General features: G+C 38.9%; 2 protein-coding genes across 2 annotated transcripts in view; both read left to right on the top strand.

Annotated features, from left to right (window-relative positions):
- Window positions 1–5,621, top strand: part of LOC106023514 (interleukin-5 receptor subunit alpha-like) — a 42,673-nt gene extending 37,052 nt beyond the window's left edge. The window contains exons 11-12 of the mRNA XM_013129583.2: window positions 4,772–5,005; window positions 5,474–5,621. Of these exons, the coding sequence (XP_012985037.2) occupies window positions 4,772–5,005; window positions 5,474–5,621 (382 nt within the window). The remainder of the gene's footprint in view (window positions 1–4,771; window positions 5,006–5,473) is intronic.
- Window positions 5,622–7,290: 1,669 nt separating this feature from the next.
- CRLF2 (cytokine receptor like factor 2) lies at window positions 7,291–22,251 on the top strand. The gene is made up of 8 exons (XM_005151406.3): window positions 7,291–8,046; window positions 14,545–14,656; window positions 15,390–15,562; window positions 17,132–17,271; window positions 17,964–18,126; window positions 19,723–19,837; window positions 20,882–20,966; window positions 21,982–22,251. Exons 1-8 carry the CDS (start codon window positions 7,971–7,973, stop codon window positions 22,249–22,251), a joined length of 1,134 nt encoding a protein of 377 aa, XP_005151463.1. The 5' UTR covers window positions 7,291–7,970.
- Window positions 22,252–25,159: the final 2,908 nt, after the last annotated feature.

Genomic DNA, 25,159 nt, shown 5'->3' with positions numbered 1-25,159 from the left:
TACAAGTACTTCTCCACCTTCTATAGATTGTTTAGAGCACATGTCAAAATTTGCTTTACCATATTTTCAGTTCAGATGTGGGAGTAGGGCAATATTTTGACTTTCAGTTGAAGGTCTCCACATGTAATGTTAACATAAGTACATGGGAAAAGAGAAAGAGAATAGAAGTCTAGGTGACTGTCAGGTTTCCATTATATGCAAAAAGCACAAAAAATGGAGAATGTCCCAAAAAGAGAAATGGGTTCAGTTGCATCTGTGAATTTATAACTCTGTTATTCTCTGCCACAGAAAATGAAAGCATAATACTAAGAACAAAAACGTAGTATGTATTACAAGTGTTTTTAAGGGTACATATGGCAAGGATGAAATTTAACCAAGTGATATGGTAAAAAATTAAACATGCACTATTGAACGGAATAATGAAAAGACTTTCTGCATGAAACAAGTAAACCCTTCTTTATTGCAAGGATTGTATATTATTGTATATTACCCATTGAAAGTGTTTTCTTTTGTTTATAATGTTTCAGTACTTTATATCTTGTTCATTCTTAATTTTATGTTATGTTGGAATGTTTGTTTATGTCTGATGTTTTCAAACAATGCTTAACTTTAACCAAAATATTACTTTTGATATTGTCAAACATTTATTTACAGAGACATTGGTCAAGCACTGGAACAGACTTCCTAGAGAAGTGGTTGATACACAAGCCTACCGGTGTTTAAGAGGCATTTGGACAATGACCTTAATAATATGCTTCAGTTTGTGGTCAGCCCTGAACTGGCCAGGCTGTTGGACTAGATGATCCTTGTAGGTCCCTTCCAACTGAAATATTATATTTCTATTCCTAGTCTATTTCTATTATGTTCTGTTCTTTTTTTTTTTTTTAATAACTAATGTTTTTACTGGCATTGAAATATTTCTGTTGACACATTTCTTTGCAATGGGCAAACATGCTTATTCTTTTGTGTAAGGACTTGAAATTTATACAGGGGCTGTTATCAGAGTGAAGAACTTCCAGTGTGTAGACAAATGCCCTACTCAGGATGTGACTATCCTTATCTGTAGTACACAGATTCATTCAGAGTACACCTTCCATATTCTTTCACACATCAAACAGGGTCCAAGATATAAAAGACTCCTTCATGATCCAGGTGTGGTCCATTCAAAAAGCAACTTCTTTCTGCTCTCTGCTCTCACCTTTATGGGGTCAAGATGTATGCAGTTTGCAGACAAAATGAGTTGAATAAAGGTTTAGTTTATAAATCACACTTTATTCTAACTTCAGGATGATTCACCTTGAAACTCTAATAATGACCTTTTGAAAGAATTTTGTGTGAGACAGCTTTACCTACTGATGCAGTACATATGGAGTCTGGTTTAATGTTGCCCTTCCCTTGGCACAGGTATTGTCACTGGTGGCACTTGGGTACCAGGCAGATATAAAAGAGTGCTGAATGAGAATGGCACTGGTACAAATAATTGCAGAACAGGCTTTTACATACTGCTCTCTGCAGTATTTTTAGTAAGCTTGGTTTTGAATGCTTGCCTATTGTGGCTACTACTAGCTACTGGGCAATGCCTGGGAATGAACTTACTTTCCAGTAAGTTCAGAAAACAAGTATTGTTGGACAGATTGCAATGATATCATGCAAACCAATGCAAAGCAGAAGGAAACTTTCAGTCCTCTTTAGTAATAAAGCTCTGTAATGTAATCACGTGTGGGACCTATGATTAAGCTTACTTGCATCTTAAAGCTAGAAAGGTAATGTTCTTGCATACACACATAAGTTAATCATTGCTTCATCTAGAACAACCACTGCTTTCTCACTCTGAGACAAATTCCTGCGAAGCAGAGATCAGCCTGCCGATTTAAGATAGTCAGGTTGCATGGATATAACTGTTGTTGATCTGTCTAGAGAAAGAAATAGGTGTTTGTTGAACTTTAGACACTGAATATGCCCACATTGTCAGTTGCGGATTTATGGGATAAAATTGACTGGTATTTTATACATAAGAAGACAGAACTCTCGATATTTGTCTTGTGGACAGCCTTCACACAGACTTGGTAAAAGACTCCACAAACAGGCCACAAAATAGCAAAGATAATCTCTTTTATGCAGTGATGATCCCTTGTAATTTTTAGCATTGGCAAGAAGTGATTTTAGTGTGCTTGGAGTGGGTGGGATAAAGGGAACAATGAATGGCCCATTTTTAGAAAATAGTGAGTCCCATCACTCCATGACAAATCAGCTTATTCAGTTTAAGTCAGTGCAGCCTGTTGTTGCGACAGGAGAACCTGATTCTCTTTTGTAATGGTCTGCAAAGTGTATGTATAAAGACGTTTACTGTACTTTTGCCGCTTACATGCAACCCATGGGCAAAGCTTAGAGGATTAATCCTCAAGGGTCCCTGCACTCTTAAATTCATGCTTTTGTGTAATCACTTCAAAAAGTGTCACTTGCTGGTCTTTCCTTTTATCACCATGGCTTGGCCTGTTCCAAACTTCTTTATGAATGGCAGGAAAGTGATGGAGAGAAAAAAAACAAGCAAAGATGGCAGGAGGTCTGCATAGATAAACAAGCAGCTCCTATCTGAAATCGGACATGAAAAGGAAGTGTACAAGATGTGAATGCAGGAGCAGATGACTTAGCAGCATAAAGATGTTTTTTGATCTTGCAGGGTTAGGAAAGTCAAGATCATCCTGAAGTTGAGTCTGTTAAGGGATGTGAAGGGCAATAAGGAAGGATCTACATGTACATAAACAGCAAAAGGAAAAAGACTAAAGAATGACATTGCTGAATGAGGCAGGGGACTTTGTGACAGATGACATAGAAAGTGCTGAGGCACTCAACACTTCCTTCAATTCAGTCTTTACTAGCAACACCAGCTTTCAGAAATCCCAGGTCCCTGAGACTAGAAGGAATGTCTAGAGCAAAGAAAACTCATTCTTAGCAGAGGAGGACCCCGTTTACTCTTTGACAAACTGGGCATGCATAAATCCATTGTGCTGCATAGAATGAATCCTTGAGTGCTGACAAAGCTGGCAGATGGAAGAGATTTCTAAGAACTGAAAGAAAGCAAACATCATTCCTACCTTCAAAAAGGAAAAGAAGGAGTATCAGAGAACTACAGGATGGTCAGCCTCACCTCAATTCCTGGTAAGGTGATGGAGCAACCAAATCTGGAAACTATTTCCCAGTACATGAAATCATGCTCAGCCAGGCTGTGGGGCTGTTCATGGACTTTGTTACCAAGGCTGTGAGTAAATAACATTAAATGCAAGTTACTCAAGTTGGCTGTTTCAGTTTTAAGCAAAGGAAAAAATAAACTGAGACAATTTACTTTGCTGAACTATCTTGTGATCAAATACATATTTACACAGCTGATGAAATAATAAGAAGGGGAATAAAAAGAGAGGAAGGAAGATAAGTCAGCAAAGGTGCAAGGGTTTGCAGCTGGCATGTGAAGCCACCTCTGAGAGCTGCTGTCATGGGTGGAGGAGTTGGCAGAGTACCAAGGGTTGTTTGTGTGGTTTGATGAAAAGTGCAAAAGAAATCAAAAAAGTTTCTTTAGGTTTACATGCTTTACTTACATTGTGTTCATCCTCTGGGTATCACGTTAAGAGCATTCTCTACTGGCAGTCAAAACCACAAGCCTTGGCTGCTAATTTTCATAGAATCACAGAATGGTTTGGGTTGGAAGGGATCTTAAAGATCATCCAGTTCCAACCCCCCTGCCATGAGAAGGGTCACCTTCCACTAGTCTGGGTTGCTCAAAGCCTCATCCATCCTGGCCTTGAACACTGTCAGGGATGGGGCAGCCACAGCTTCTCTGGGCAACCTGTGCAGTGCCTCACCACCCTCACAGTGAAGAACTTCTTCCCAAAGTCTAATCTAAATCTACTCTCATTCACTTTAAAGCCATTCCCCTTTGTCCTGTGACTAAATGTACTTGTAAAAAGCCCCTCTCTAGGTTTCTTGTAGGGCCCCTTTAGGTACTGAAAGGCTGCTATAAGGTCTCCTCCTAGCCTTCTCTTCTTCAGGTTGAACAGCGTCAACTCTCTCAGCTTGTTTTCACCGGAGAGGTGCTCCTGCCCCCTAATCATCTTCATAGCCTCCTCTGGACTCACTTGAGTAAGGCCACATCAGTCTTGTGCTGTGGGCCCCAGAGCTGAACACAGTGCTTCAGGTGTTCAACTCACCTACACTCTTTGCATTCCCTGTTCCTGCACAAAATTGCAATATTAAGATGGATCTTATTTTCTCAGGCCAAACATGCCAATACTGCACTGCATGTGAGCCCTGAAGAGAGGGCACGCTGTGACAGTGTTCTGCCCTTGTCCTCATGGAAGCAATGACCCAGAGGTTGTGGGCAAATTAATCATTTACATTCCCATAGGCAGGCAGGCAGGCAGAAAAAGACCTCAAATAAAAAAATATTTCAATAGTGCATCAGCTTTATGCAAGCAGTTTGTTTTACCCAGTTGTTTTTTGTTGTATGGATTTAGCTAGCACGGGTAGGGCTTCTCTAGGAGTGGAAAAGTACCAGGACTTGGGGAGGTTAGACAGGAACAGTGGTGGGGAAGTGAAAATTGTCAAGACAAAACACAGGATGCAAAACCGCAGTGTAATGATGTTGAGGTTAACTCTTGACATAAATATATGTAGCAGCTTGTATTAGGAAATTTTCTGTGAAGCCCAGTCAAAAGCTTGTTGGCAAGGCATGTTAACCAATCAGCATGTAATCAGTGTGCAGATTTATGTTTAAAAGACTATGTCTGATGCTCAATAAACGGCAATTGCTTGATGACATTGATCGTCTCTGCGCTGTCCGTGACTCCTGTGTCAACAAGTGGCGCCCAAACAGGGACCCTCGGATCGGTACCCTGCGGAGGCAGGGCGGAGGACCGACAGGAAAGGAGGGGGCAGTGAGCCAGCAGAGAGCAGTGCTGCCTCGGCCCTGGAATTCAGACGTCTGCATACTGGGAAATCTCACCCTGATCAGGTGAGCAGCCAAGGGAGGAGGTGGGGCACTCGCTATCCACAGAGGAACAGGCGGTGGTGAAGCTCCTCCAAAACATCCTTTCTAAGAGAGGTCTGCAATATGATAGTGCCTCCCTTCAGAGGCTGTTAAAGTAGTCCTGCGACTGTGGCTTTTTGCCCTCGATGGAAGATGTGTCTGGGGTTCCAGAATGGGATCGGACTGGTCAAGCACTGTGGGATGAGATTAGCAAAAGGTCTAAAGAGGCTCAGAAGCACTCCGCATTGTGGAGGTTAATTATAGAAACTCTGAAGGAGGTAAAATCTGAAAGGACTGCAGTCAGCTCCGTGCGCCAGGGGGTAGCAGGGGAAGAGCTGCAGGACATAATGCTTCTACAATGGCCTTTACACCTCCTGTAGAGCCGCAAAGTGCCCCAAAAAGGACTGTGACTGATTTTTCTAAAAGGGGCGAATGAGTTCAAAAACCTCCTAGACCCAACAACGTGCAGAACGCTAGAAATGTGCGGAGATTTACCATTGCTGAAGATGAGGACAATCCAGAGTCTGAATGGGAGTCAGATTCAGAATCACCTGAGGCAGAGCCAGACCTGTACCCTCCTCTTCCTGACTCTGATGACTAGAGGATGAATCTGGTTGTTCACCCCATCGACAGACGTCCGGGGACGCGGGAGACACCCAGTTGCAGCAACTCTCAAAAAGACTCAGAGCTCTTGAGATGCAAGCGACTGCTGTACCAACTGCACCACCTCCTTCTTTTCCTCCTCCACATGGGGAAGGGGGTGCACAAAAGGGGAGTGGTGGGAGCATGGGGGGTGTTAACCCAGCCCTAAAGTGGTGAGGGATGATTGAGAATGCTGTGATAACTGGGGAGTTTTCTAATGGTCCTTTTCCCTTCCCTGTCTTCGACAATGCACAGGGGGGAAAAGACTGGGAAGCGTATGATTTAAAAATAGTAAAGGAGGCCTGTCAGGCAGTAACTACCTATGGGTTAAAGGCGTCATATACTCAATCAATTATTGCTCATTTTTTTTCCACATATATTTTAGACCCTTATGATACAACACCTGGTTGGAGACTTTGATGATGTGACAAAGCTGATACTGGTTTCATCTGGCAAACAGTACTGTTGGGTTAAAAAAGCCAATGAACATGTTAGGGAAGGCTCTGAGAGGAATGAAATGAGCCTAAACATAAATAATGGCAGCACATCTGGGTGTATTTCCAGCCATAACCCAACTCCCTACCTAGTATTATGTGTGGCAGACAAGCTTCTACTCTCTCTGTCTGAGAAACTGGAGGCAAAAAGTAGGTCAGAAGAAGTCTCCAGAAGGCAGTATTGTGTGTGTGTCTGTGCACACAAAAGCCACTTTGCATGCAGCATGACTGAGTCGTTCATCTACCCAAGCATGTCTCTGCATGAGAACATGGTTCCTGTATTTTTTCTGATGTAAGCACAGAAAAACCTTGAGGCCACCTAGGAAACACAGATAGGAATTGAGGTCTGCCATTTATATTTTTGCCTCTCGATTTCATGGAGCAGCTTACTTTGTGTGATGCATAATTAAGGGAGAACTGAATTGAAGGGAGGTGGTGTGCTTGTCTGTTTCATGTATCCATAGAAAAATAAACTGTATACCTTTTACCAGGATGTGAAGGGAGAAGCTATTAAACCCAGAGAAAAGAGTGCTTTGTCACTCAGGACTATCTTCCTGAAATCCTGCTGGATAAGAACAGCAGGCTAGGGCCACACTGACTTAGGTCAGATTAGGACCATCCTTGTGAAGTGAATCTCCAAATCGTCCCCAGGCTTCTGCTTGCACAGTGGAGCCACAGATTCCTCTTAGGTGAGCCTAGACAAGAAGATGTGCTCCAGGAGGCCATCTAGCAGACTCTGACTGCTAACAGGCATTCAGCTTGTGGGGCTGGACTAGTGCTAGTCTAGGGAAGACTCCCCACTGTTCCCATGTGCACTGTGTGGCTCTTGAGTCCACTGCACCAACTGCTTCGCCTCACTATTCTGCTGCTCCCGCTTGCTGTACTACTAGTATAGCCTAGTTTGCTGCAGATCTACAGATACTAGGTCTCTTTAGACATGATAACTTTGATTATTACAAGATTTTAAGTTCTGCTGGTTCTGAAATAGGTTTCATCTCAGGCAAAACATTGTTGTATTTCCCACTTCCTATGTATAATTTTAGGTATATGGGTGCATAAGGTATAGATATAGTGTGTGTGTATATGTATAGTGTGTATACGTATAGTGTGTATGCATATGTACTTATATATATATAAAGATAATGTTATGCATGTGGATATATTTGGAAGCTACATCAAGATATGTGTCCAGGTAACATAGGAATAAATCCATCCTAGTGTTTCCTCTTATGTTAACAGTCTGCCTGCCCCTAGCAGATGATCTCTCTCTGCCACAAAAAGACCTTCAACTTCTGCCTCTGATTTAGGGAAAGATGTCGCTCAAGCCAGCTGAAGTGTAGTAGGCATGTGGAGTGGCAGTATAAACACCTGCTAACAGGAACAGCTCCTGATCTATAAGTAGGGAGGCAGGCTGTTTGTACCTCTCCTATCCTTAGTCAATGGGCACTTTGAGGTCACTGCTTCATCCATGGAATGATGTGATCACAGCTATGTACAGCTACCTGGTCCTCAATTGGATCAGGACTCCTGTCACCACTGACAGACACAGCTGTGAAAAGATGAAGCAAGGTGCTGACAAGAGAGATACTCATATTCTGAGAAATTGTTTTTTTTTTTTTGAGATAGTATATAAAAGGTGTGCATTCCAAAATCCTGCCCTTCTGATTTGTTTATAGCTAGAGATATGTCACTGTTTTATTTCCTGCAGTCATTTCCTCTAGTTCCGTTCAGCCTCTGGTATAAAGTATTCAAATAGTGAAATCCAGAGATTATGATTACTCATCTCTTCACTCATCTGTTGTGTAATTCTAGCCATGAGGCTCATCTTTCAAGCATGTTCAGTGCTCTTCACACTGGGCAACCTAGTGGCTTCTCAGTCACAGTCTCCTGGTAAGTTTAAATCCCCAGATGCTTATTTAAGAAATTGTTATATTAGCAATATTTCTGTGTATATTTTACCTTCATGTGTTACAATATTAAGCAATTTATCTGGTGAAAAGGATCTACCAAACAGAAACTGCTATCCAGCAGGGATAGATGAAAGTAGATTCTTAAAAAAATCTCAATAACAATGATGATAATGACAGATTTCTATGAAGTTTTCTAATTAAAAATCAAGGCAGAACATGCTAAACTTGTGTCTGTTCTTTAAGTAAGACGGCTTACTGTTGAAGGCATAGGTTATAACAAAATAGACTGTCAAAAAAGACTAGCCTTCACATTGAACAAAGAAGGGTAAAACAGATTCCAGGTAAGACTTCAGTGCTTAGTATTCTAGAAAAATTAACACACTGGGAAAATATCTAGCAATATATTACGCTTGAAAAAGCATCAAGACAAAAAAATAATTAAACACTAAATTAATAAAAACATCAAACCCCGAAGTATTTCATATGCTTGTCTGCAATGCCATTATTTGCATTTGCCAAAGATAAATGGATTATTACAGAAATCATAAAGCCCAACACATAGACTGATAATCTAATATTCACTCATGTTAATTTTTTCCCTGTCATTCATTTTATGAAGAGGAAGAAGTACTTTAAAGTTAAGCCCTCATCCTATCAACCTATAATCAGCCCTCTGGTCTGCTCTACATGCAGTAAGTACTGGTTTTGGCAATGCAACATTACTTGATTCTCCAGTGTTAATTGCTCCTGTGAGTCAGTGGCTTTCCCATGAGAGGACATGACTCTTTGCCGTCCTGACATAGCAACCACCCACAACCATGTTGTACTGGTGGCATGACTTTGTGGAACAAAAGTTGAAAATTACAGATTTGATGCTTGTTAGATATAAAGTGTTGTCATTCTTCAGCGATCTTCTGAAAAAAAACCCACTCAGTTTGATGGGTTGTAAGGATGTAAGGTTGTATGTTATAAGGAGTATGCCTTGTCTCAAAATGTCTATAAAAAATTCTCTTGCTGTCTTGGTCCTTTACTTGAAAAGATTTTTCTATTCAGCCTGTCCTGTGCATTTAAGTCAACAGTCTTGTGTGCAAAGAATTGCTCTTTGACTTATGTGTGTTCCTATTAATAAAATGAATCTGCTCTGATAGACCAGTAGTATTAGGGGTAACCAAAGGCTGTAGGTTCAGATCTACGTCTTGCTCTCCAGTAGGTTCTATACAGTGTGCTTCGATATGTGGTAGTTCAACATGGTTACTTATCAAGTTTCATCAGTGTTAGGAAATCAAAAGTGGTTTTTCTTCTTTGTTGTGCTTCAATGAGGTTGCAACTGTTCCAGTACATGCATGTTCCATTCTGTTATCTTTGCAGATTAACATTCTGCCCCTCTTTTTTCTCTTTGTTGTTCTGTTCCATGACATGCGAACTTTTTACTATACTCCTCTTCAATGGTATTTTTTCTCAGTAATAAACTGTGAAAAGTGGCTTGGAGGTGGAATGTACTTGCTCATGGTTGTGTCTGCATAGTTTTTTTTTGCTCAAGGAAATTTCTTCTTTCCCCCCTGTAAAAGTACTTTCTCCACACACCATAGTGGTATTTTTCACACCTCTCTGTCTGGAGAAGAGCCCAGCAGTGGTTGTGAGGTTAAAATCTTTTGCAGAACCCTACCAATCCCTGTCTGGTTTTACTGAAGACATGGACTTGGATAATTCTTCCTGAAGCTCATGCTCCACAGCACTGGTATGTGTGCTACACCACTGCAGCATACTGCATACCTAGCCAGACTTGCAGGTCATCCTCAGACACAAAGTTGCTGCCGCACCTCATTAGCCCAAAGACTGCCTATTCATAATATTTTTGACCTTTCCATCTATCCATTACCGTAATACAATGACTAATGATGAATGTGTTAGTTTGGTCTATTGTGTACCTATAGGTTCATGAATAGAAGAATGTTTTAAATAATTACGATTACTAAGGAACTGCTGGCACATTAACTGGGAACCATCTATGGTGTTAAAGGTGGATTAATAAAAATTTCATTATATTTCTCTCTGTCTCCTTCCATTAAGCAATCATATGAATGATTCTGACTCCAGAAGTATAGGTGTATAGATGCTTCAAAAAAGTTAAAAAAAAAGAAAAGGAAAGGAAAGGAAACTAGCCACCTTTCAGTTAAAGGCAAAAGAAAGATCATCAGAGAAAAAATACCCTATTTCAGATAACCTGTACATATCCTCAGAGGACTTGATGCCAACTGAATCCAGACTTTTAAAAGCTCATTTGGGCTATGCACCTTTCCATGTAGAAATGTGAATTGTGCAACACATACATGCGATAAGTTGAAAAGACCCATGCAAGAGTTTACTGAAAATTTATACAAAACACAACTCATACTATATTCAAAAAGGCTACAAAACACACACAACTAGAAAGCACAGTAGCAAACTGCTCTGACTAGAGCTCTAGAAACACAGTCTTTAATAATAAAAGATTGGTAAAGCCTTTTCTGTCCTATGCAGGTAATTATATATTTAAAACTGATTTCATATGAAGTTCTTAAAAACTAGAGTGCAGAAGAGATTTAGTATTTAGATTATTACAATTTCTGTTTTATTTCTATTAAATGGTTCTATTTATTATTGAAGTATTTCATAATGTATTAGCTTCCAATTTAGTACATAAATAGCTGCAGTTGCTGGAGCTTATCTTTAAATGCTAAAATCACAGAGTTTCAATTCATAATATGTAAGGTTCTTATATATTATGTAATCCTAGATCCTAGAAAGATTTGTAGGTGTTGTTAAACTGATGTGCTCTGAGTAATCCTGCTCAAGTCAAGTGGACTGCTCATAGTGTACAAAGTCCATCAGTATATAACTGCAGGACTGGAGCCAGACTGATATTCTTCGCTGTTATCCAAAAAATATACATTGCCAAACCCAGGATTTACTGTGCATCTCTGAACTGCAGTCTCTAAGAAGTAGTACAAAGCCATCATACTATGACTGAAAAAAGAGACTAATGAGTGTTGTCCAAGATTCAAAAGGCAGTTGTTACTTTTGTTTCCTTCCAACAGACCTGTCAGATCAGATCCTCAGGTTTTATGGAATGTTTGCTCCTTAGTGTGTGGAAATTCTGCGTGGTCCTTCTGGATTCCTTATTATTCACCTTTAGGGCCAAACACTCATTGCAATTTTGAAGAGATCAGGCACCCCATTAAAGGAACTTTGTGGGATTCTGGGTTTTGATGCTTGTGTTCTTTTTGCACTAGAATGGAGGGTAAATGTGGCAGCCTGAAAAAGACTTCAAGATTTGGCCGATACAGAGAGGGAAGAGAGGAGTACCGCTTTACCAAAATCTTTACTTTCTCTGCTGTCAGTGTCAGAGTTGTGGGATACATAGTCACAGTTTCAAGGAGCTTCCCAAGCACACAGCACCTCTCTGCGAGGCAAACTCAGTGTAAATATTGGCACCATTGTTTTTCTCAGGTGTATTAAGAAAAAAAAGTAAAATCATGAGCAAATTCTGTGTGCTCTCTCCCACAGTTAATGGACTAGTGCTTACTGTGTTAATTCCACTACTTTACCTATAAACACAATTTACATAAAAAAAAAAAGTTATTTGTAAGTGCCCAGTAAGAGAAGATGCAGAACAGCTAAGCAGTACAATATTATTTTACCATGCTGAAATTGGAGTAATGAAGCATAAGCCACATATCATTTCAGTATTTCACTCCTGGAGGTATTCAAAACACACTTTTCCTCTCCTTTCTTCTCTTTAGTGGTGTTGCTTACCTAGGTTATAAATGCTTTTTTTCTTTTTCCTCCTTTTTTTCTGTATCTGTACAGCCCTCATGACCAAATTGACCAAACACCTTAGAGTAATTAAGGCACTTTTTCATGGTAAATTCTGCAAGATCTTCCCAAATATTTATTAAACATTTGACATCTGCAAACACCTACTCTTCACCAGTAAAGTTACCAGTTTTCTTCACAATTCCCTTCAGACTTCAGGCACTAGCAGCCCTACAGTACTGAGCACCCTGAGATCAGTCTTGTTATGTAAACCCAACCCTTGCTTAACACTAGAAATTGGTGCAAGTGGATCTTTCACAGCCTGGGCCAACTGCTGCAACCTCACAGCTGGAGAACAATGGGTAAGCACTGCATGTGGAGCCCACCCTAATGGTGTTTTTCAGTGGGGCTGCCCAGGTGTCCAAGCACAAGTAAGAGTTTTGAGTTGTCACCCTCTACCTGGTAAGGGTTCTGGATTAGACAGATTAGCTTGGATTAGTTGTCTATGACTAAGATAGGACCCTCAAATACCCACTCTTTTTTTTGTCCTACTGGCATGCAGAGTGCCTCTCTGGCACATAGGCCGTTTGAAATCTTTTTGTCAAGCACAGGAAGACATATACATAGCTCTATGGAGAGATGTTAAGTCACCTTCTGAGATTAAACTGAAGAAATCTGTGTTTGATTTAAGAATTGATTCAAAACCATGGCCATTTTAGTGGCAGACGTTTCATGTCTGGAGAGAGCAGTCTGCAGATTTTACCTTCAAGAGTTTTTTTCCTGATATTCAAGGTACATTTTCTTCATCTTTGTTCATTCAAGTACATATCATTTCACAATTCATAGACTGCAAAATAAATAATTTGTCCTTCTTCTTAATATAGAATGGGGTTTTAATCCTTCTGACTTCTTATTTTCTCCATTTTTTAATGTCAGATTTATCTTCCATGTCTGATAGTGGAATCCTGATTGACACAGAACTAAAATACCCGTGTCTCTATCAAGAGTTACAACAAGGAGATAGTCAGTAGAGGAAATAATACCTGCGTGCCTTCGGAGGACATTAAATGATCCTTCTTGCCTGTAAGGATCAACTTGCAGTATAACTATGCAGTACAACTACTTGTGCTGATCCGCTCTGGGTTCCTGTGGGTCTTGAACTATGGTATTAGTCCCTCGTTTCTTACAGTAAACATTGACAGTTTACACAGAAGCTCCCAGTGGCATTAGTTCCCAGTTTGCCTTAGTAGGAAAAGCTTAGCAGTTATTATGGGTTAAGTTGCCTTCAATATATGATCCCTATGCATACCTTTTATACAGGTAGCTAGCCTATATCTTTTGGTCCAGGGACCAACCATAGAGTGCTCTCTGGTGTTGCTGTGTGTAGTGCGATGACCCTGGTTGGATGCCAAGTGCCCACCAAAGCTACTCTACCTCTCCCTTCCTCAGCTGGACAGAGGGTGGAAGACATCATTAATGGTTTTTGGGTTGAGGTAAGGAGAGGGAGGCATCACTCAATTACTGCCATGGGAACAACAGACTTGACTTAGGGAAATTTATTGCAAATCAATTCAGAGTAGCATAATAAGAAATAAAGCCAAACCTTAAAACACCTTCTCCCACTTCTTCCTGGGCTTTATTATTCTGAATTCCTTCCCTCCTTCCCACAAGCAGCACAGCAGGATGGGGAATAGGGGTTGTGGTCAGTTCATCACACGTCATCTCTGCTACACCTTCCTTCATAGGGAAAGACTCCTCACACTCGTTACCATGTTCCATCGTGCAGTTCCTCCCATGGCAGACAGTCCTCCATCAACTTCTCCAACATACATCTTCATGAACTGCTCCAGAGTGTGTCCCTTCCATGAGTGCAGTCCTTCAGGAACAGACTGCTCCAGTGTGGATCACATGTCCTGCCAGGATCCTGCTACAACATGGGCTCCTCTCTCCATGGGGCCACAGCTCCTGCCAGGAGCTAGCTAAAGCACAGGCTTCCCATCAGGTCACAGCCTCTTTTGGGCATCCACCTGCTGTGGCATGGGCTTCTTCACAGGGTGCAGGTGAAATCTGCTCCACCATGGACCTCCATGGCTTCAGGGCACAGCCAGCCTCTCCATGGTCTGCACCATGGTCTGCAGGAGGATCTCTGTTCTGGCACCTGGAGCACCTCCTCCTCTCCTCCTAGATGGACCTGAGTGTCTGCAGGGCTGTTTCACTCATTCTAAATCCTATTTCTGGGTACAGCTGCTCCTGTGCAGTAACTCTTTTCCCCCTTCTTAAATACGTTATCCCAGAGGCGCTACCACCATCATTGATGAGCTGTCTTGGCCAGAGACAGGTCCATCTTGAAGCTGGCTGGTGTTGGCTATACTGGACACAGGGGAAGCTTCTGGAAGCTTCTCACAGAAACCACCCTAGTAGACCCCCTACTACCAAAACTTGGCCATGCAAACACAGTAAACTGTGTGCTTTCATTTTGCTATTTTGAGATTCTAATTTCAATGTCTCTAGGTTATTTTACTCTCTTTCCCTGCATTTTACATATTCTTATGTCTCCTTTTTTTATGATCAGCTGAGTCTATTGCATACGTATCTTTGAAATACTGATTGCTTACCAATGTCAAAGGATGTTGCTCATACAAACAGCATTTGAAATCATATTCTCTGTTAATGTCATAAGTAGGTTGGAAAAATGCCATCAGCACCACAATAATCAACTTCAATAATGAGAAGATGCAGATCACATGGGCAGCAAGAGAACTATTTCCTGGAGAGAATGTGTCATTTTCTTATACGTGAGTATTTATAATACCTGTTCTTCTTAAAGTATTTACTTCGGTAGGCTGAAATATTGAAGTCCATTTGAGTCTTCTGTGAACTATATCTGAAAATGTTTTTAATATTTGTTAATCATCCAGCATAAAACTTATTCATCTTCATAACCTGCTACAGAAGTGTACAAGTCAATAAGCTTGCTGAGTAGCCAGTCACAGCAGACATGATATGAAAGATTTGACCCTCTCCTGTGAGTGTTCTAAATGCTTATGCTAATTACACTATTGAAAGTGTTTTTCCATGTATGTGCATATTTTTCTTATTAACTGACTACATTAACAACTAATAGAAATTTAAAGTTTTTGTTTAAGACAGTCACAGAGCATGATCTTCCCTTTTTGTTCTGGGTACTATATGTGAAATAACTTTTAACAGTACAGTCTTGGAAACAGGCTTATGAAAGCACCTGTTTGAGCAAGTCATTCTCTTTTTCAGAAAATGAAGGGAACTTGATTATTTTAAACTGCATAGAAACCCAGGGCTGGAAAGTCAATGAGGTTTGGCTAATGGATTCCCTCACACCACTATGAAATTTGCTAATTCAAGAAACACCATGTGCAGACTTCCCTTGATAGCAGCATTTGAAAAAGAAAGAAAAAAAAGAAAGAAAAGAAAAAGAAAGAACAACAAAAAGGAATTAATTTGTGTTAACTGGTAAGAGTGTTCCATTCACCAATATTATTTCATTCATAGATTTGATGAAAGCAAGTACAAAGTTTGGAAGCCATGTCCCACATATTTGTTGGATCAAGACTATAATTCTGGATGTCTTTTTAAGACAGAAGGACCCACCCTTGCCATCTCTATCAGGAATAACAATGGAAGTGAAGAGCTTTTTTCTAAAAGACTAAAATCTGATTTTTATAGTAAGTGTATAAATCGTAACTACTTTTGTAATACTAGCGTCTTCACTGATTCTCTAGTTTGAGAAGAAATCAGTTATACTGATGTACAAAATATTCTTAGTGTGTGTGGCAAAATAAACTATAGCTATTTCATATTGATTTTCATCCCTTGGGGTCACTAGTATTTACTCAGACCTGTGTTCAGCTGCAGCTAAATGAGATGATACAGTCAGATTTGTCCCAAAGCACAGTTTAAAAATCAGACTGAAAATACTAAAATATATGGATGTGACAAGTCTAGTCCAGGCCTGCTCAGTATTCACATCAGGAAAATTAATAAAATTAGGTAGTTTCTTGTCTTAGTTCTGTCTGTATGATCTCATATTTTCAACTTTCCATTCTTTTTTCATCTTCCATGTGATGCGAGGCAGCAAACTACTTATTATTGAAGAGGTTGTCATAAAACCACCATCAGATGTCAACAAAATTAGTTGAGTCACTGTGGCAGAGTCTGACAGAATAAAAGACACCCTTCTACTAGTAGGGAGATGTTCCCGTTTTTTCTGCCCACACATATATATTTTACATCTTGTGTGAGATTAGTTTGTCAAAATCTTGTGGAATTTCACATAGTTACAGCATTTAAAGTGGAACAACTTTTTTCTGATAAAAATAATGCAGAAAATGTAGACTGTAGAAATGTAGATAATGCAGAATTATCTGGAAAAAAAAAACCCAAACACATTATTAGCATTTATTAATAATGCTTTAACAAAAGGAATGAAACAAAAACCTGTCATGATATCTAACTTTGAGAATGTTTTTGGATCTCATAATTTTACCAATATCTGATAAATTATGGAAAGCTGCAGCCCGATCCTCAAATTTTGTCTATTAAACATGCACTGATAGGAAAATCAATTTCAGAAGGTCTAGGTAACAAACTACAAATATCAAGGGTAAGACTTCAGTTTTAAATTAGGAAAGCAGAATTTTTATAATACAAAAAAGCAACTAGAAGGATTGAGAGAGCAGATAACATTCTTCTCACCTTTTTATTTTCTGCTACTGAAGATTACCAGCTTCATAGATCAAACCATTGCATGCATTTTGGCCCATCCGAAATAGTGAGGAGTATATTCAGTTGTGCACAGATAGGCACCCAGTGCTTTTTGCAGATGCCATAGTGTATCCCGCATATCCTCCAGCATCTGCACAAGTGTGCCTTGTAGATTTTATGGTACTGAATTTGTCAGTCCTTTTCCAGTGAGGAAGTCTCTTTCTTCCTCTTGATTGCAGGGAGTATGAGGAGATTATAGCTCTTCCTTAAGTACATGCAGTAGATTCCTGACATGAGATAGTGTCTACCTTTGAATGTGGCACCTTGAACTGTGAGCTGTGTCACCACATCAAACTCCATTTTGATGTTTAATAAGCAGGTGAACTACAAAAATGCGTCCTCCAAGGAGAAAGACCACCTTCTTCACTTAGTACTTAGAAACATCAAGACAAGGAAAGAGTAACAATAATTTTAATTGTAAAATACTTCTTTTTAAGAGACTATGGCAAAACTTATTTCTCTCTTCTTAGTAAAACCTAATCGACCAGAAAATGTGACCTTCTTCTGGAACGAGGACACTGTTACTGTAAGCTGTAATAAACCAGAGAGAGCTGTGAAGTGCTTGAGACTTGAACTTCAATACAAAAGCAAGTTCGACAAACAGTGGCAAGTGAGTCAGATATGACATTTTTAATCAACATTGGAAGGGAAGTACCATCTCCAGAGAATGTAAAATATAGTTGTTTCCAAACTGCTCTCCCATCCTATACTTTGCAATATTATTGGTAGTAGAAAACAGTTGGATTTTTAAGAACCTGGATAGCTCTCATGCCAGAAATCATGTATTTTTTGAATTATCTTGTTGTTAACCAAGAGATGAGGACAATCTAAGGAAAGGTTATACATTCAGAATAGAAGAGCTTTTGGAAGAAAAACAGAATGCAGAGTACAGAAAAGAAGAGAGAAAATAACAAATAGAATGAAAGAAAAGATATGACATGGAATTTTTATTTATTCAGAAGTTAGCTGTTAAGTATTTCAAATATTATTTAACTGACAAGCTTTCCATTCTTAAATATAACCTGTAAATATTTTGTGAATTGAAGTGTCTTTGCATATTGTAAATATGCAACTGTAACAATTGATTGTTAACCTACACCTCAGTATCAGACCATAAGGAATGGATATGAATAGTGAAGAGTCAGCCAAGGAACAGAGTTTCTCAAACCTCTGAGTAGTTAAAATTCAGTTCTGAGGTTTTGGGTTGGCCTATCCTTTATCCTAGTTGTGACCATGACTGGGTATAGTATTCTGAAGCACCATCTTGAAAACCAGAATTAACAAAGATACCTCCCTTCTCAGTCCAGAACTTCTAAGTGTTGCAGTGTTGGAGAGCAAGGCTTTGATTCAAGAAAATGCTATTCTTTCCGGGTCAGACTGAAGAGGCTAGTACCCTACTGCAACGTAGTTAATTACAGCAGTGACTGGGAAGGAGAAACATTTTGGATGAATGGCACTTTATTAGGTAACAGCTGTGCTATGTTCATATATTGTCTAAGTACAAATGTTTAAAGGGTGACCGCAGGCTGGGATGCTGGGAACTTGCTTCAAATTAATGTTGCACCATTGCGCTCCATCTTTTCTTATCGAAGAAAGTTCATGTGAATGTCTAATTGCCCATGCTTAAGTTGTGTCCATTTTGATCCTGATGGCCCATAACACTCTCAATATATGCCATAATCAGCAAAGTTGAGTATCATTATTTGTGTTACAATAGTGTCTAGGGTTCACCAATGACATAGATGCGATGCACGGTGTGTGTGTGGGATGTCCACATAAGATATGTAAACATCAAACCTGAACCTTAAGAAAGCCCTTGAAGCCCTAGTTTGAAGTCAATTTGTTTTCAAAATACATCCAGTTGAGTGACAGGACCAGAGGTCATGGCAATCTGATGCTCATAGATGCATTCCAGCACATTCGTGTCATATCAGCTAAGAACAAAATGCCACCCACTAGGCTTTATCAAAACTACCAGGTGTTCAGCATACCCAGATCTGAGTTCACAAACATGCAGTGAGCTATTACTCAGCTGAAGAAAATCTGTATGCACAAGCTGCGATGAAATCTTAAGTACATGTATCCTGTGCACTAGTGGTAGGAACAGTGCTGACCTCCAGGGAAACATCCTTCACCATGCAAATGGTGACCCTGCAAACATGTCCTCCAGTGTGTGGCAAATGCAAGCCAGAAATCAGAAGACAGTATCTCCCTGTGCACCTTCTGAGAGGTGCGCACACAAAAGCCCCTAGCAGACTAATTGTTTAGTCATTCTGGGCACCCCTGGATCTGAAGTGACATTAGCACAGCCCCTTCACTGGGGCAAGCACTTCAGGACTTTGATGAATTATTATTCACCCCAATCTAGCATCAGAGGAAGCTCTGAACAAAGTTGGATTCGAGAAATTTCATTTAATTTTTATAGAATTTATGTGGGAAGCAGGTCAGTAGCAGCAGGTAGAGTTTTGAGGTGGCATTACAAAAGCTGCAGGATAAACAAAGAGAATGCTGAAAAGTGTACAAATGCATTAGTTTTATATACCTGTGTGTAGATGATATCCTGCCATCAGTTACTTTCTGGGCATTGCCGCTGGTGGTTTGCTGGTTTTTTGTTTACTGAGGTAGATAGGGGAGATGTTGTTTGTTTTATCTTGGGAAATAAGACATTCAGGCTACATGTAAAATCTCGCAGCATTGGTGACTGTGAGTAGGTATATGTAATATAGATCTTAGCATAAAGCTGCTGTATCACTGTCAATGAACGTGATGAAGATGTGGGAAATATTCAATTCATTCATAACGCACTTATTCTTTGCCTGTAAGCCCTCTGCTTTGTCCTGAACCAGGTCAATTTAGATAAATAACAATGATTTTCTTCTTTTTGCAAGATGTGGGGAAGGATGGCTTTTCAGTTTCAATTGAACTATTCAACTTGTCTTATTCTTAAAACCTGTTATTTTTGTTTTGTTTTGTTTTAAGAACAGTCAATGTTGTATCATAATTACAAATACTGTTAAAGAAAAAATAACCTTTTCACATACATTTTTGTGCTTATTCTTAGATTCATGTAATGATGATATAAAACCTCGGTCAAACAGAGTAATTGTATTGAGTTGCTTGCTGGTAGTACTTCTAATGACACTTATCCTCTTGATTCTTCTGTGTAAATGGCAGAGGTAAATATAATTCTATTGGTTACTAATAAATAGCCATGTCATAAAAACACAGGTATGATTCAGAATCAAGTCTCTTAGCTCCAAAATTCTTATCTGATAGAGAAAGTCATCATGAAGATGTGGAAATCAGTATCTTTATTACTATTTGAGGGATAATGTATACTGGCCTTCCAAAAAACCAAACCCTTAAATTTTCAAGAACTGAATGACCCTGTTGAAAGACAATGTTTTGAAATAAAATATTGTCTCTCTTCCATTTAATTTCCTCTCTTTTTCAATAATCTTGTTAAATCCTGAGAAGCCAATTACTTTAGTTACTTCTTATGAAGTGACATTCTTTTGTCTGCTTGCTGTAGGTTGAAGTAAGTTTCAATGCATTCAAACTTAATAAGACTGCATCAATATTTGGATTTGTAGTTAAATGACTGTGCTCAAGTTTAGAATCTACACTTTAAAAAAAAAAACCAAAACAAAACAACAACCCACTAAATAACAAAGAACCCTGCAGGGGCCCCAGGTTTGGCCTTTTTTGAGAGAAAAAAAAAATTAATAAAAAACCAAAAAAATCCCTATCTTCAGAGTTGAAAGCATGCTGGACTCTGGTAAACTCTTCGGATCATAAACTGAGTTTTTTTCTCCTATAATTCAATGTTTTATATTTGTGTTTGTGATCACTAAGTCAGCCCATACAGCTGGCTTCTGCACCAAATTCATATCCAGGGGGATGTGACCAGGGAATTTGAAGCTCTGACTACTGCATGGAGCAGAATGGCACTTGCTAGTTGGTTAGAAGTTTGTATAAAGATCAGATTTTACTAGGATGGGGTTGGGTGGAAATCTAGCAGAACAGTCACACTTAGCCTCATGGTTTTATCACACTGTTATAATTGCTTTTTGACTTTAAAACACATTGAAAAAAAACAAGCTTAGAGTACTGTCATATAAAATATATTTGTGGCTACAGAAATGTGCTGAATTAGATTTTTGTATGAAAGATCACACTACAACCAAAAGTGAATTTATATTTTACTTTCCTCTTTGCAGGCTTCAGAAATCAGTCATGCCTTCTATACCAGATCCAAAACACATATTTGATGATCTCTTCAGTGACCATAATGGAAACTTCCAGGTAAACATTGCCATCCTAGCAAGTCTGTAATCTCTGCTATGTTGAGTATAATTTAAAAGTAGCTACTGATACTTGCTCTGCAAAGAAAACCCACAGTCTCTGACCGAAGAGAAAAACCCTTCCCCTCATGTAACATCACGAAGAGGATCCACAGAACAGATACCAGAGCTCATACAATCAGTGTAGTGCTGCTTTATGTTTGTGAAGTGCTGTGAGACTTAATGTTGAACCAGTGCTGGCACTCATGCCTTTGGAGGTGTGAGTAAGCAGCATCCTCTTTTAGCCACAGGGATGTATGGGTGCTAAACCTTTAGACATAAAAAGGATGTCAAATGTATGTGCCACAGCTTTTGCTTTCATTTTCTTACTGTTCTTGAATTCATTACACAGCATATGTGATATATTTTTCTGTATTAAATTGGGCTGCTTTTATCTTGGTTACTATTAAGTTTCCTCTAAGTGGAGACAGGTCAAATATTTACATTTTTAAACCCAATGACAATATTAGAGTAGTAATAATGCTTCAGTGCAAAATGAAACTTTCTATAGATTTAAACTGAAACTGAAGAAGAAAGAATGAAATGCAAATTAATACTGAAGTTTTAATACAGAAATGCTATGTTGCCTAAATCTCCATGTAAGCTCAGTCTCAATTTAGATGAAGTGAGGACGTTGGTCAAAGAATGCATGAGTCCATCATGGAGGGAATGTTAGGTGTTTAACACATTGAAGGTTTCTTAAAGGCCCTGATTAAATATGAAGTTGTATTTAATGTGATCTCGATAACAAGAGTTTGCATGCATTTGTTGAATCCTGTCTGCTTTCCTGCTAGTCTGATTTTCTTGTGTCCTGCTATATTATATCCTGCTTGTCTATATTGCTTCCTTTTAATCTTCTTCATTATGGCTTATTCTGTAAAGGTGTCATAACTAAAGGAAAATCAGTGTCTGTACAGCTAGGTCTCTTCTGATTGATATCTCAGTCCCTGACAACATCAACATTTTCATTTTCCTAGGAATGGATAGACAAAACTGATCATGCAGTGGTGCAAGCCAAGCTAGAATATGAAGAGCCAGAGTGCATCACTGAGGCAGAAAGCCCGCAAGAAGATGAGAAGAGTAACAAACATGGACCTCGAGAAAAAATCTTCACTTTTTCTGGAGCAGCTGAAAATAATGACCCCAAAGAAGCGCAGATTGCCTGTCTGATGCCAATGTCCAGCACTATAGCTTCTTTTGCTGGCTTCCAAATTTTAATGAATGATGACATGTATGTGATGTTATAAAATCCACTTAATACAGAGATTATTAGGAAATTACATGAAAGATCCTGATGAGCTTAGGGGAGTGGCTAAATACAAAAGGTTGTCATGAGTAAATTTGCATCAGGAAACGCTGTGTTATCTGGTGGCAGATCTGCACTTTCCCAGCACTTAAGATCATTTGGGTAGGCTCAGTGTTTGAAACAAGCTCCTAATAATTTACAGAGTTAAAATTTATTGTTCTAATTGGGTTTTTTTAGACTAAACAGAGACACATTTTCCTGCGATGGACAGTAGAGAACAAGAACTCCTCTGTAATAGGGTTCACAGAGCCAAGACTCAGTCCTTGTGCTTATGAAGTACGTAGAGCAATGCAAACTAAACTGTTATTCTTTCCCAATGAAAGAGAAATAAAGGGATTTTTCTGCTAATGGTCTTTGTCTCATGGAGACCGGACCATAATCTGCTCATTTGCAGTGATAGAATACTTCTTAGACCAGAAATGCTCTCTTTTGTAAGCTGCTTTTCCCACTGTGATCTCTGTGCTGCACTGCAGGCATCAGTTTTATAGAGAAAGAATAAACCCCATGTATAAGAACAGAAGGGTGAGGATGTACAGTACCTAATTGCATTTTATCCTGCAAGTAGGCAGCTTCTTCCACTACAGCAAGGCTTCATAGGCCTCCTCTGAGATCAGGATCTCAGCATCTTACAGTCTTTGCATGACTAAACAACTTCTAGAAAGCTAAAGTTAATTTTGATCAATAGTTATGTTTAACTCGGTTGCATTTATTTAAAATTTGGTTTTAGTGAATCAGCAGCTGTAGACACAAATTAGCACTTCTCATCTGTATTCCACCTACTGGCCTTTTATTCTCAAAATATGTTTTTAAGTTTTCTAAAAATGCTATCTTTTAAAATACATTTAATTTTAAATTTAAAATCAAATATACTAATTAATTATATTTTAGAAAAAAATCTTGACTAGTCTGAGTTTCCCTCTATTTAAGTTACATGATAGTTGAATGCAAATTTTGTAAAAACTTTAAGTGCTAAAAACATCTATGATATGGGTAAGATCTTGTAGATATGCTGTGATTATAGGTTAAATTAGCTCCAATTAGTTACCTGTCATTTACCTATTTGTTAGTCATTAAATTACTTTATCAGTTGACTAAACTTTTCCAGTAGCATTCTTTCACAGACTAATTTACAGTCTATCTTGGAAACCGCATGTTATCAGAAAATTATAGTGATGAGTATATTTTTAATTCAGTGCTTAAAACACTTTAATTCCAGAACTCTTTGCAAACAGTAAACAGTAACATGGAACATTAGGTCTCAAAATATGTTTCTAGGTGACCCAGTGATTAAAATCCAGCAATTTTCTGGCCAACACCTGTGAAACTTAGCTGGAAGGATAGTTCAAGCAAATTCTCTAAACTTCTCTAGACATTCCCCAAGATTGATAGTTCACTAACAAGATTAACATGCTAACAAAGGATTTCTAATAATCCTGAAAATGTCTCTGCCTTTTCCTACCTAAAACAGATGTGTTCAAAATTTTTGGACCTTTTTTACACCTCACATGTCTGGAAATATTATTTTATAAAGATAACCATTAAAAGTTTCAACAGCATTGTAAGGATGCAATGGATTTTGAACTAATTCAAGCTGCATATAATTTGATGAGCAGAAGTTAGCTCAGCTCTTCTCATCTGGTATAAATTGGCATTATTGCATAAGAACCAAGAAAGTCACAGTGATTTACAACAGACAAGAACCTGTTCCAGTAATGGTTCAAACAACAGTGGGAAGCTAAGCCGAGAATGCACTGCTTAGTTACCTCATGTTTGAACCATGCACACATATGGTTGTCTACAGAGCTAGCTAGAAACCTTAATTAAACCACTTTCTGTTGAGCAAATACTCTTCTCTATGAACTCAAAATGTTTTAGTATATTTTCCCAAAATTTTCCTGTGAAAAAAAAATAAACTCATGTTGAAGTGTGCTCTTTAAGCAATGTTCTTGAACTGAAATGTTAGTCATTTGTTTTTAGTACAAACTATTATATTTTGTATTATACTTTAGAAAGATTTTTTTGTGTGTATGTATACAACCATTTTCACATTTTATATATCAGACTAGAAATAAAACAAATACAAACCCCACATAACTCAAATATTTTTTTAAAGCATCACTTTATGAAGAAAATAAAACACTGGGAATTGTTAAAATGCAAATCAAAGCATTTTTTTTTCCCCAGAAACTTCCATTCTTGTCAAATTCTAAAAAAATATCTACAGAATGATGAAGAGCACAATTTAAGCAGCAAGAAGTGTCCTCTCCCAAATTCTGATGATGATTTTGTCAAACATTGGACAAGAAGACATGTATCAAAGTAGCAAAACTCATTGCTTGTGGGTTTTGGGGAAGGTGGGGGAACCCAAGCATGTCACTGATCTCTGGTCTCCTGGCAATGCTGTAGCTCATCTCTGATGAGATGTAGAGCCCACTAGCCCTCAGTCACCCTAGGCAGGCAATGCTTTCTCAGACAGGATACCTAGTGCCTGTGGCATCCTCTGCCCCAACTCCTTGCATGAACAGCTAGGAGCCAGCACTCCTGGGCACACTGTGGCTTCAAGCTGAACCACTGCTCAGTGGAAGATCAATGAAATTATGAACCCACATAAAATGTGTCTGAAGGGTGGAACAAAATGTCATGAAAATACACTTGTATGCTTTCTACATCAAATCTAAGGTTTAGGTGCATCTGACACTTCAGAGAGAAATACTAGCAAGCCAGATAGGTTTGAAAACACGGTTTTCTTTCAGTTATGTTGCATAACCAACCACCCCAAACTCATATCAGGTTTCTTCTTTAGGACATATTGAACCAAATAATGACTGTATCTTACACAGGCTATAGAC

This window comes from Melopsittacus undulatus, chromosome 2, assembly GCF_012275295.1.
Source record: "Melopsittacus undulatus isolate bMelUnd1 chromosome 2, bMelUnd1.mat.Z, whole genome shotgun sequence".
NCBI classification, from domain to species: Eukaryota; Metazoa; Chordata; class Aves; order Psittaciformes; family Psittaculidae; genus Melopsittacus; species Melopsittacus undulatus.
This window is presented reverse-complemented; position numbering and strand designations above follow the sequence as displayed.

Coding starts and splice junctions, on each gene's coding strand:
- CRLF2 (XM_005151406.3), top strand. CDS start 7,971: ATGAGGCTCATCTTTCAAGCATGTTCAGTGCTCTTCACACTGGGCAAC. Junction 19,838..20,881: donor CTTCTGTGTAAATGGCAGAG/GTAAATATAATT, acceptor TCCTCTTTGCAG/GCTTCAGAAATCAGTCATGC. Junction 20,967..21,981: donor ACCATAATGGAAACTTCCAG/GTAAACATTGCC, acceptor TCATTTTCCTAG/GAATGGATAGACAAAACTGA.